The sequence below is a fragment of the Hippocampus comes genome, unplaced genomic scaffold (genome assembly GCF_001891065.2).
Source record: "Hippocampus comes isolate QL1 unplaced genomic scaffold, H_comes_QL1_v1.1 scaffold57, whole genome shotgun sequence".
Lineage (NCBI taxonomy): Eukaryota > Metazoa > Chordata > Actinopteri > Syngnathiformes > Syngnathidae > Hippocampus > Hippocampus comes.
In genome coordinates this window covers 3111784-3125215 of record NW_017805039.1, presented here as the reverse complement: position 1 = coordinate 3125215, position 13432 = coordinate 3111784, and the positions used below count along the sequence as shown (strand labels likewise).

The window sequence follows — 13432 nt, the reverse complement described above, 5'->3', positions numbered from 1 at the left end:
AAAAGCAAGAATGCGCGATCAAGTGACGATTTTGTGCTAACCTCATGATGTTGGAGGCGTCTTCAGCATCAGGATCGGCGCAGTATTTGTTGGCCAGGATGAGGCAGGCGTCTGCTGACTCAATCTATGTGCGAGTATCGGGTCGAAACACATACGTCAGTCATTGAAACACTTCCGATTACGGCCGGACGTGTCAGTGATGTCACGCGAGCCCGCACAAATCAAATGTACTGTATCTGCCTTTTAACCTGGTTCCATTTCTGTTTCTGTTCTTCGGGTATTCAGAGACATTAGTCATGTGATCAATCTCGGGATTTTAAAAGTGGATATCCTCAAGCAATGCATTTTTAGCACTGTCAAATGTTCTCGTGGAAATATGCAACACATAACTCAATAGCTGCAAGATATGCATTCAAAAGAAAAAAAAATCTACAATATATACATATCTATAAATGTAAAGTGTGACACCAAAACATGAAAGTAACAGTCAGACGATTATGATTTTTTTCTTTTTACAAGCATGAAGTTTAAAATTCCTTTGAATAAAAATTAAGAGGTTATCCTCACCATTTTATGTGTTTTTAACAGTTCAACTTTATTCTCATAAAATAATACATCATTATACACCAGTCTTACAATACCAAGATCCAAAAATTTTACAGGTCAGGCCAAAATATTCAAAAATTAAAGTTGTTGTTTCATGAGAAAAATAAATCAAAATTTAATAAAATAAAGGTAAAGATATTGTCAGAATGCAAAAGTCAATTTATGTGGAAAAAAAATCTAATTGGCAGAATAATAATTACAAATTTTAAATTAAAAAAATATATTTTCAGGAGTCTATTTTAGAAAACCCCGTCCAAATATGTATAAATATCATTTACACTCCAAATAAATAAAACGTCATCGTTTCAGCCCATTTTTCTGACCACTCAAATATTTTATATGGGCTAGATTTCATTTGAAAACCATCATTTAAAAGTGTGATCCCGTCTAAATCATTTCCATACGACATGTCGGTTTGTGACTTCATCCACGATACGTTCGAACGGAATAAGAGGCTCCGAAAAGTGCTAAAATGGAATGTACCTTGACTCGAGCCAGGTCGTGAGGATTGAGCACAGATCCCTGGTAGAACTCTACTTGTGTAAAATGGCGTTTGAACAAGGCTTCCAGCTCAAGATTAGGGGAAATACTGGCACACAAGGGGGACATTTGTCAGTACATGAAAGCACACTTCCGATACGGCTCGCTTTTTTTTTTTTTTTAGGACACCGAGCACAAATACGTGAACTTACTTATGGAGAAAAACAATTTCTACATTGACATCATCCCTGTCCTTGTGTAGGAAGTCTTTGAGGAAGTTGGAGACACTTTCGAGGGTAATATGACCACAGACCACAATATGCCTGAAAGGAGGGGAGGGGAAGAAATCATTTTGAGTGGGCAACATAAATCATTGCAGACATTGGCATGTCTCCCAAACATCATCAGCCAAAACCAAAGCACCAAATGAACAAGAAAAAAAAAGTCAAGAAATGTATTTTCAAAGCAAACGCCTAATTGAATTATATCGCTTTTGCCATTAAAGTGAATAACCCCCCCCCCCATGTCATAGAAAAAGTGGTTCGAACCTGTAGAACGAGCGCAATCAAACACTCGACTGTGAGCCACTTTAGCAAAATCAAAGTTATAATCACGCGGCCCGCAGCGGTCGGCCCGTCATCCGTTCTCAATATAAACGTCGTCCCGGCGGCCAAACCGCGCCTCGTGTAAGGGGAATGGATGCTGACAAAGACATGCGCATCAATATGATGGCACTCTTCTGCAGCACGAACGCTGAAAAAGACGTTCAAAGGGGGATTTGGGAGGCCTCCGCTTGACTCCCAGTCTAAACAGGACCCGGTGACAAGAACTTGGCTGGAGTCGGTGGCGGACGGATCTGTCAGCCGGTGATTGCGGCAGCGCGTTAGATCTGTGTTTGGATGTAAGTGCCGCGGGCTCCGGTGATCAAGTGCAAATGTCAGCGACGCAAGCCAAACAAAAGCGGCCCTGATGAAAGAATGCGGTCTTCGCCTAATTCTTATTCTGCGTTATCGTCGCCATGTCGGTTGGATATTTGTTGTCGTAGTTGTCCGTTCGGTTGGGCCAACTCAATGCCGTATGAGTGAATAGCATGCGACGGAAAGTCAAAGCTTCGGGACTGACGAGAGCCGAGACTTGGCTTCTCAAAATGGACGTTCTGCTCTTTGCTGGTCCACTTGCATCCTTGTCGATGCTAGACGCTGGCGTTTTGTCGAATGTCAAAACAAATCAAGAAGAGGACAATGTTTTTCATGGCCAGGGGCTGGGAATGATAATAACAAAGGAAATGCTTCTCTTTTCTATTTGTTTTGACCCTGTCTGGGCCGAGAAATGCATCGTGAGCTGGTCGACCTGTGTCGGACCAGCTTTTGTTTGGTCAGCAGAATCGCTTTGCCCTCCTTCAAAAAATATTACTTCATCCTCCACTCACCAGGAAGCCTGCTCACTAACAAACGTGTGGACAAAACTATTTATTTTTCAATATGGTGTGAAGTTAAAAGAATCAAGTCACGGTGATGAAAACGATGCCGCAATTTTAAGGCATGCAAAATGACATATTTCTTCCTGGAACATTCCGAATTTACTTTTGCATAATTGCAATACACAGTGTCTGAAAATCAATAATCAAGTCACAATTGAACAATGAAAAGTCAGTCGAAGAAAATGTGTGTTGCGATATTGTAACAAAATCATAATCTCACCAGAATAATTTATATTTTGAGCATGAAGTCGTAATGTCCTAATATTATCCAAATAAAGTTGTCATTTTTTTTTAAAAATGTTTGTCATTATTCTCGGAAAAATTACAATGTTTCTTTCTTGGAACATTCTGGTTAAAACTGCCGTATACAGTGTTGAAGCTTAATGTGGATTTAGTCAGAATTTTATGAGAAATGGTAACATTGCGGACAAGCGGGTATGATCAAATTCAGATTTGGTTGCGGTCTCCCCTCTAATGAGGACATGTTTAAAATTTGTGTAACAAAGTATTTGGTGCATGAAAATATTAGTCACTGTAAGTATTGTGTGTGTGTGTCGGGGGGCGCTGTCTCTAATTGGTGTTCCCCTTGGGCCGATTCTTTTCAAATAAACTGTCTGTAGCCCAGATGGGTAAAACTAAGGCCCGTGATGAGACATTGTTAACTACGTAGTGCAACGATGAAGTTAAATTTGAGTGTGATGGCGTTCCGTTGCCAACATTGGATCCAAATGTGCCCTTCTCCTGACACAGATTAGTGCGGACCGCATGGCACAGAGACTAATTACCCGATGGACATTTGAAACGATACCTCATAATGATGATGGGCCCCATCAGCTACTTAGTGCGACGTGCCAGGAGACAATTGAGACACTTTCGTTTTGGCCTGGCACCGCACACCTCTGCACTCACATCCTAAAGGATAAAGTTACTTTTTCCTAAAATTAACTGCGGTTGCAGTGTTCACTATTCATGTTCCTGTTCAATGCCGTAGATTTGTCATGACGGCTTCCTTCAAAGTTGCCGTTACGCTCTCATACGGCGGGAAGGAAACTTTAATAGTCGGCGTCGTGAATTGTAGCGAGTGAAATCAGTTGGAGAGAAATACAAGTTGATGTCGGTGGCGAGCTGCGGTTCCAGATTGATGGGAGTGTCCAGTAATGGACGGTGTGGAGCGTGATGGTCTTCCCAGATGCCCTTTCAAAGAATCTTAACGGGCAGCTGTGATGGCTAAGCAAAGAAGTTGAGCCGTCGGGTCTGACGAGCTGACATATGCGTGGGCAGCTCGCGGCATTTGGCACAAGCAGACGGGAAACATCGCTCATGTTTTCCCCTCAAACTTTCGGTGACTCTTTGCCCTTCTGCAAGGTGATGAGCATTGGGCATGACTTGCTTTATAGGTAGAAATTCTCAATGCAGCAGATATATGCTACAATACGTGGATAATAAAAAGACCCTGCCTAATTGGAATGATTTTTTTTTTTTTAAAACAGTTTCAAAATCATGAAAAATCAAGCCATTGTCTCTGCTCTCCAATGCTTTGGCACGTCAGCTGAACACGCTGAAACCACGCCCACTCAAGTGCCACCTGTTATACCACGATGTTGAACATCTTCCTTATGCCGACACAACCTTACATGTTTGAAGCCTCATGCCGAGGACCGATCAAATTTAGGACCTCTCATACACTAAATGTGACCATTCACATGTCTATCATTTTTTTTAAGATACCGAATGAATTCCAGTCTCTTTATGCTTAAATTCAACCCCCCCACTATAAACTTGGTTTCCAAAGAAAATAAAGCAACAATGTTCATTTGGCATTCTAACCCTTTCAGGGACAGCGGTTACTACAATGGACAGCTTCTCATGTTACAGGGTGCATGCAAGGGTTAAGACCTTAAGAGTTAAATATTATTTTTAACGATAATTAATTGGAAAACTGCCATTGGAGACTTTTGAATTGGCAGAGAACATCCTGATGGCAAATAAAAGGTTACTTAAAAAAAAAATCTGTTCAGTGAATAAAGGTTTAAGAGTGGCAACAGTTAGACCCATTACATCACAGGTGTTAAACTGAAGGCCAGGGGGCCAGCTGTGGCCCACAACATCATTTTATGTGGCCCATGAAGGTAAATCCTGTCTGATGACTTCATGCTTCTTGCCAATTGTCTTCACAACACTGACATATGAGCTATTGTAAGATTATTTTTACCAATTCCCCCATTAAAATGAACAAACAAAGTTGAACAAACAATTCTGACTTCAAAACTAGTTATCCAATCGATTAGTATAAAATCGCGTTATCATCTATTTATATGGGTTCCAAGTCACAACGACCCTCCGAGGGAAACCATAACTACAATGTGGCCCGGGAGAAAAATGAACGTGACATGCCTGCATTATATTATTTCCTATGGGGGGGAAAAAAAATAACAAATGAGAAACCTCAGAGGTTCCTAACACCAAATCCTTCGATGTAAAAAAAGACTGTGGAAAAAGATACACGAGCAAATAAACATCCACCACTATTTAGCTCATGAACAAAAACCCCAGTTCAGTTAGCATGACTAGACAGTTCAGCTCCATTTTAAACTGTATAATAATACATTCCCATCAGTTCAAAACAAAAATTAAATACAAATTTCAGACAATTACGTTGAATGCAAGCGGGCAGTACAGAACATGCATACAGAACATGCAGTCGGGGGCAACATCCCAGGATGTGGTCTGGAATGATTTGAAAATGAAAACCAAAGAAAGCTCAAACATCAGCAACAGACACAAAAATTCGCTACTGCTCTAATCCTTCGATCAGCCGGCTCGTGTTTGCACTGGAAATGGTCGAATGGACGCTTATTTGGAACTGCAACTTTCTTTCATGTGGCCTTGGGCGCTTATTTACCCAAACGCAGAGCGCCAGGAATTTTTTAGGCAGTGGTGTCAAAACTACGGCCCGGGGGCCATTTGCGGCCTGCCGTCCATTTTTTTTTTTTTTGCAGACAGCGGCATTTACTAAAAATAACTTTTGACATAGTCTGCAATGTTATGAAGAAAAGTGGAGGCTGGGCAGCACAGTTGTCGGAAAAGTGTTGGGTCGTGGGTAATAATGGGTACTACCACGACGAAACTTCTCGAGATATGCGAAGACATGAATAAGTCTACAGCTAAAATAGTCATTTGGCCACTGCTGTTTAAGGGGAATGGCTCTTTATACAAGAAGCCTTCACAAATGTAGAAGTGTAATTTCATCATAATCAAGAATATTATATATTTTAAAACAGTTAATTGAAATAATACACAGAACTGACATTATTACAGCTTTGTTTATTCATCCATTTTTGATATCGTTTCGTCCTCATTGTGATCGTGGGTGAGCTAGAGCATGTCACCAGCCAATCGCAGGATTTTAATTTTTATCATTACGCAATTATGTACACACACACACACACACACACACACACACACACACACACACACACACATATCTATATATTATATTTTTTGTGATAATGACAGTCCACAAGTGCATACAAAAGGAAGTTAAAAAAAAACTAACCAAAAAAAAAAAAAAAAACCCCAAAAAATACCCACTTTCATAACAATTTAAATAATGTATATATTTTTGGGATCGGGGGCTCAGAGTTGTTGGCTCTGACAAAATCCTTCTAAAAGGTATATCGCAGGGTTTGGGACAAGATTCTGTGCCAACCGCTTTTCAAACTGAACTCGGGCTTAATGGAAACCATAATGGAAAACGCAGATCCGCCCGAGAGCGAAGCTGCCAACGTAACTTCACGCTCGCCATTATTTTATCAACACACGCAAGCCCGGCGCTGTCACTCAGCTGGCGGGTGTGTGCTACACTTCGCAGCCTAGCGCAAGCATGAAAGGGAGAAATCCCTATTCAGCTTCCTCTCACGTTTTGCGGTTTCAAATGACAGTGCCCCCGCACAGAGAGATTCAATTAGAGCAACTTTCTTTAATAGTTCACAATGTATCGTGACCTCAGCTCTGTAATCAGTCAGATACTCGTAATCGCCTAATCTTATTTCCATGAGAGCTTCTTTCAATGCATGTCAATGGCGGCCAAAACTTTGTGTATAATATGTAAAACACTAAACGCATTCATACCCGAATTTACTGTACGTGATCACGTCTTTGCTTTGGGTTGATATCGTGATTGTAACCACATGTTCTCTTCCAGAATGAAAGTGGAAGGAGAAAATAAAGTGTGTGGGAGAGCGTATCCTGGGTTTTGACAAGGGCTCCTCTCAGCACCCCTTTGTGAGTCTGGGCTGAAGTTCCTCGCCAAACATAACATTTCATCAATCTTGCGCCACTGACAGGTGAACACTGTCAAACAAAGGCTTTTCTTTCTTTTCTCTGGCCTCTTTCTATTCTAACATCTGACTCGCTGAGTTATATCTCAATCGAACGAAGATTGGGAAGTAGAAGACAAGGCAGCATCACTGAAGATGCCGAAGAAAAAAATAAATAAAATAAAATCCGCTTGCTGAATATCAATGAAGTTTGAGCCACAAGGTGAAGGAGCACAACACTGTACAACGAGCACTGGTGTACAGCTTCACATATACGGACTCTCGGCTGTGAGAGCCGCCGAACACAACCGGCAGCAGACATACAGAGGAACCAGGCAAGCACTGAGAAACAAGCAGGGTTAAGAAAAAGAAAAAAAAAAAGACAAAAGCAAGCCAAAAGCATTCGAGAGCCTCCAAATGGGAGCGAGGCGAACCAGCATTCAAGGGTGTGGGAGCTGACTGAAGATCAGGGCCAGAGTGGTGTCAAGCGTTGATGATGTCATGGGGGCGAGCGGTGACAGACAACGGGAAGGTGGCTTTTTCACAGTGCATGAAGAAGCCACCAGGCCGCGGGTCAATGCGGAGGCCATGCCAGAAATGGTGCAGCTGAACAATACGCGAGCCCACAAAAGCATGCAAGCAAAAATGAAATCAGAAGAGGAAATGGATCATTGATGATACTCCAGCGGACCACCAATGCATTTGCAGATGTTTTATTAATTTATTTTGTATTTTAATCCACTGTAGGGGTTTCATGACTATTTACGTTTCATTATATCATTATCATAATGCTTGTACTGGTCGATGGAACTGAACAGAGGCTCGATCCAAGCACTGCACAATATAAGACAAGTTTAAGAGTAGTAGTCATGAAAACTCTTGTCAAAATCCAAATTAAACACTGAATGTTTCAAGCAGTCAAGAAAGAAAAGCACAGCACAAAAATGATTTGAGGAGTGCCCGGGCCACAGTGAAAAGGAAATAATGAAATCACAAGAATAATAATTTCATTTTGTGAGGAAAAATGGTGCAAGAGAAAAAAGTTGGAGCATTAAACAAATATATATGTATGCAATTACAGCGAACCACCGCCTATTTGCAATTCGCTATTCACAATTTCTTTTTTTCAACTGTTTTTGTTCGTTTGTTTGTTTCTGGGCACCCTGTCTACAGCTATCTGATGTTTTGTTAGCTCATTCGTGGTTTGTGTACTCTTTCTACAAAAGTTACGATTAATTTTACGGTGTAAAAACGGAGAAAATAGATTGTTGCAAGAAAAAAAAATCATGTTAGGAGAATAAAGTAAAATGCCTCCGTAATCTGTTCATACAGGTAGTAGACGCTACGATATGTTAGCATACCAAATAGGCCTTTGCGTGCTTCCTTTTTAGATGCCCGCTGCCATGAAACAGAAATTTGCATTCACTATTTTGGGTGGAATGCGCCCAAACGTCTGGATTTTGTTACCAAAACGGGTTAGCCATGCCACTACATTGCCTACAATGCTTCTAATCACATCACTGATGACGCGGATTAAAACTACTGCGCATGTGCAAACAGCTAGCGGAAGAAAGGCGAGACGAGGCAGTTTTGACAAAAATCACCGAATACATTAAAAAAAAAAAAAACGACTATTAAATGAATTGTCGACAATTTGGATTGTGTCGAGTCGACTAATTTTTGAAGCTCTATTGTATACGTTAAATAATCGTGAGGAAGCGTGTTCCAGGCCTTAACATCATAAATTTCTGACCGCTACTCTGCCTTGATTCTTATAAGATGACCTTTAAGATTTTGAACTTTTTTTCATTCATCTTTGTGAATTTTTTTTCCTCATCCCGTTCTTTTCAGTGTGGCCCTTGGATGAGCTCAGAGTGACAAAGAGTGAGCAAGAAGAAGAAGATGGTCAAGAGCAAAGAGCGGAAAGATGCATGAACATGTGTGTCTTAATGGCCGAGGTCTCCAGTCACGCAGTGTGACTTATTGTTTACCATTTTTTTAAGTGCTCTAAAAAGAGAGATAACACCCCCCCAGTGACTGACTTTAAGTGAAAGGGGTTGGGGGGTGGGTCACACAACCACACCTTGTCTGCGTTCCAACTTACTTTCGGCCTCGTGTCGAGTTATAACTCCCTCCGTATTTCTTCCGATTAAGGATGAGAGCAGCAATTTCTGGCACGTAGCGAGCAAACATGGCCTACATGCATGGAACAGAAAAAAAAAAAATAGAACAAAAGGCATGCAGCGAGGGTTCCACCGCACACAGAACAACAGCAGAACCGTCTGGAATACTTACTTTCTCCCATTAACCGCACTATAGGAACCACCATATTTCTTGCGGTTTCCTATTAACTCTATGATTTCAGGGACGTAGCTGGCAAACATGGCCTAAGGAGAAGATAGAAGACAGAAGCAGAAGCTAAAAAAGAGACTAGAGAGCGAGCGCTGGGGTGTGCGAGAACCCACATTTCTCCATAGGAGAGAAATATGACTTTGCTTTCGAAATCCAGCGACTCTCCATTGCGTCTACGGAGACGTGAGACTTTTTTTTCCTTTTGGGCAATTTGATCACAGCTGGTTTAATCTGAGCCTGTGATAGGAATTTTTTTCTTCTTCTCATATTAAAGCAGAAATTTAATAAAAACCTATGTGCCATGTTTTGTCCAACAAACACAGATGATCGGGTAGGTTGATTTGAATAGGCCCTCCTGATGCCCCGCAGCTGCAAAACACATTGACACTCATTTGTCAGGTTTTGGAGAATGAGCTGAATGCGTTTTGCCCGAAGCCTCACTGACGCTACATTCATTGACATGGAAATTTTCAGTTAGGCATTTCCAGGGGAGCCTCAAGAAGATTGCTGGCTTTGAAACCATCTTCCGGCTCGGGGTCATTATTCACATAGAAAGCTTTCCAGAGTTCTGAGCGCCGAAGGGGGAAATATATAAATACACGAGCTTTCACTATGGCCACGCCAGGGGACACGTTCACACAGCTGCAGGCCATCGCTACATTGATGGTGACAGTTGTCCGGCTGGTACACTCTCATTTTTAAGAAACAGAGGATGGCAGAGTCAAACAGGAACTCATAATTATGGTATTTGATGTCAGTAATAGCACAGTTATTATTCTGTGATGCATATTTATTCGACAATTACATTTGCAGTTTGGCATTCGCAATTTTTTTTTGGGGGCGGGGGGCTATCCTATGTCATTGAAAAAAAAAATCTATGCTCAATTTCTGATTGGGATAAAGTAACTAAAGTTTTCCTTGTATGCCATCTTGTGCACATCTAGATTCAATTCATCAATAGTGTTTTGTTTTTTTCTGTGTTTTGTTTTATTGGCAATCCACTACTGGACATTGTGCACAGTCAAAAATGAAACCAAAAGTATACATATGCCAGTAAGTTGTTTTGCCTTTCTCCGATGCAGCTACTCAGGTTGTCTCTTTTGTGTACTTTATTCCCTAATATTATTCTTATTATGATTGTGTCTAAAACTATTCCGCAGCTTCCTCTGTTTGCTTTGGCTCCAAGCTGGGGTTTTTTTTTTTCAAATTTCGTTTTTTCAATTTTTCATGAAGAAAACAAGATGACTGGTCTAGAACGTCAGCTTCAGTCAAGAAAAAGTACACGGTAATGATTGCTTTTAATTCTTGTTTTTATCGTGTCTGCTTTTAGGTTAAGATTAGGCCTGCTACTTGTCAGCCGCCGATGTCAGCATCCTAAGAATGGAACTCTGCGGTACTAATAATAACATAACAATGGATCCGTGACGCTTGACGATTATTTTCACAAACTCTAGCATGCGGTTTAAAACGCACCTCGCTCTCATCATTAGCGTTAAGGTGGTCGGACTGTACTCGGAAAAACCTGAGGGGAGGCTGCTCCTGCTGCTGTTGCTGTGGTAACAGTCAGGCCGGCCTAAGCCTCATCTCCCTGCCCCTGTGTTTGTTGGAATTATGGGATGGGACACAAGAGGGAGGGTGTCCTGAAACCGCAACTGTGAATATTAACAATATCATGATAAAATAGCGCCAAGTGAGACGTACAGAAAGGAAAGGGGAGAAAGGAGCACAGAGTAATTACGGGACACAAGAGACAAGAGGCTAAAGGAAAGGATACAACCAGGTAAACATGTTCTCAAATTGGAATGTTTCAAGTATCACCTTAGCATCATGTCATTGACATCATAATCAAGTCTATGCCGCATATTGAAAGGGGCAGACAGGTTTTAAGGTCAGAAGTTAGGGGAAAGGGAATAAATGGGGGAGAACAAGGGAGGATCGATTAAAATCCAATTTTACCAAACCACCGAGGATGAAGAAGACCATGAACAGGCGCCCCAAGGTGGTTTTTGCATAGACATCCCCGTAGCCCACTGTGGACATGGTCACCATCAATAAGTAGACACATTCCCAATAAGAGAGTGTCTGGAAGTTTTGGAAGTTTTCCCAAGGATCCCCTGAGTTTTCCACCTAGGATGAAAGGAGGGAAGAAGGAACTTGTAAACATCTCTGAGCACAAAGCCATCGAATCAACTTGAATATTTCCATGACCGAGCGTGCCAGCTTTCATCTTTGCTTGGGGAGAGTTAGCACTGTTTTGATCTTAGACTACCATCTAGTGGTGATACAGTTTACTGCAGCAGTACAAATAAAAAATAAACTGTAAATGTACTACCGTGTCTTCTTTTTTTTTTTTTTTGCAATCCAGTCCACAAAATGTGCGTCTCGTTACTGCCACATGAATATTATAACATTTATATCACATCCAGTATATTAGACCAAAGAAACAATCTAGGTTTTATGCCACCACAGCCCTGAATGAAGAGCATGCCCCAAATCTTGTTGTTGTTGTTTCTGTAGCTACTATGTCAAAACTCTTGAACCTAAATTATATTTTTATTGGGCGACCGAAAGATTCCACATAAAAACACGTCATAATTGATGGTCCCAGCCGACCTGAAGCAGGACATAAATAGTGGAACAACTGCTTGCGTTGACAGTATGACATACTTTATGAATTGATCAAATGAGTGGGGGGGGGGGGGGGTGGAATAGAAGAATGTCAGTTTGTCAATTTGTTGGTTTTATTCCTCTGTATAAATTACCATGCTAACCGGGCAAGAAAAGTCTTGAGGTCGAACTTGTTGAAATATGTGACACTTAATGCATGGATGGGTGGCGCCTCCGTGGTGACGCCGTTAATTTATCACCGGACCGCACTGAATGTCATTTCTGTCCACTTACCAAATGTATGAATCCTGCAGCGGTGAGCCATGTGCTGATGAAGATGGAACATAGGTTCACCAGCTTGATGGAATTGCTGACAAGAAGAAACCGCACAAGACAACAACTCAGATGTTAGCTAAAGATGTTAAGAGGAAGTTCTGCTAAATCCCAACATTGGCGTGGAAATAGGAGTTCAGAACATTCGGAGAAAGATCGTCTCATGTCATGCAATAAAATAGTATTGACAACAAAAAAATATATTGATTGGTTGTTTTTGTTTGTTTGTTTTTTTTTTCTTTTCTAAATGATAGTTGCTCAAGGAAGTACCATCTCTGAAAGACTCCTTCACACATGGTGGGGATTTTGTGAACAAACTACAGTGAAAATGATGTTTTTGCCACAAAAAAAAAAATAAATCTTGATGCTGGATTATATTTGGGGTTAACTCATACTATTTTCTTCAACATAATTATCTGAAAAAAATAACCGTTTCAAGTTGCGCCAAAAATATGTTCAACTCCTCCACTTATCATGTCATTTATGTGCATATTTCCATGGATAAAATGGGAAATGAATCACAAAAATTATCATTGAATATGATGAAGTTGGAAAACTTGAATCAGTTTCCAAAGCACACTGTAAATGTGAGCCTCCATCAGAGACTAGTAATTCATGTCTTTCATAATCATACTCACTTTACTGCAATATCATGAAATATATAACCCGGCATGAAACCCATAATTGTCGATTGAAACAAATCGTGAAACTACGAAACAGGACTATTATAGTTCGGAACTATATCATGATCGCGGCGGGCATGTGAGTGACTAAACCTCTGGAAGCTGGATGTGCCGGTGAGGAGAACATTACCTTGTTTTCAAGATATTCAAAAACTGTAAGATCTCCGAGAACTGTATCAATCTTAGCGCTCTCAGGAATCTTAAACCTGCGAGACGGAGAGAAGGAAAAATAGAAGTTACACCATCAGGAGGGAATATAAAATGAAGCTTTTGCAAGAATGTGTTGAAACTGGGTGGAGGAAGGGGGGGGTGGGAGGCACAAACGTCTGCTGACACTTCGCTGCACCCTCGATATCTTTATACCGTTGTGCATCTTAAAACGGCTTAGTTCTCATGAGCCTCGATCTGGACCATAGAGCAGCTTGCCAAGGGATTAGGATGCGACACCTATCTTGTTGGCATTTTAATAACATGAGTAATCCCCACGATAAGGGTGTGTGATTGTGTCCCAACACTAAATTGTGCGTAATGGGAGAGAACGTACCTCAAACAATTATCACCACAATTAATAC

At 41.0% G+C, this 13432-nt stretch overlaps 1 protein-coding gene across 42 annotated transcripts in view; it reads right to left on the bottom strand.

Annotated features, from left to right (window-relative positions):
- kcnma1a (potassium large conductance calcium-activated channel, subfamily M, alpha member 1a) overlaps positions 1–13432 on the bottom strand; it is a 151850-nt gene that overhangs the window by 45919 nt on the left and 92499 nt on the right. For 36 of the 42 annotated variants that reach the window (XM_019864062.1, XM_019864066.1, XM_019864079.1 and 33 more), the window contains exons 6-12: positions 12991–13066; positions 12139–12214; positions 11194–11364; positions 9181–9272; positions 1299–1409; positions 1090–1195; positions 42–124 (exon numbers count right to left, since the gene is read on the bottom strand). In XM_019864062.1, coding sequence (XP_019719621.1) covers positions 42–124; positions 1090–1195; positions 1299–1409; positions 9181–9272; positions 11194–11364; positions 12139–12214; positions 12991–13066 — 715 coding nt within the window. Of the gene's footprint in view, positions 1–41; positions 125–1089; positions 1196–1298; positions 1410–8989; positions 9082–9180; positions 9273–11193; positions 11365–12138; positions 12215–12990; positions 13067–13432 lie in introns of all 42 variants that reach the window. The other 6 variants (XM_019864063.1, XM_019864092.1, XM_019864095.1 and 3 more) reach the window with 1 other exon arrangement.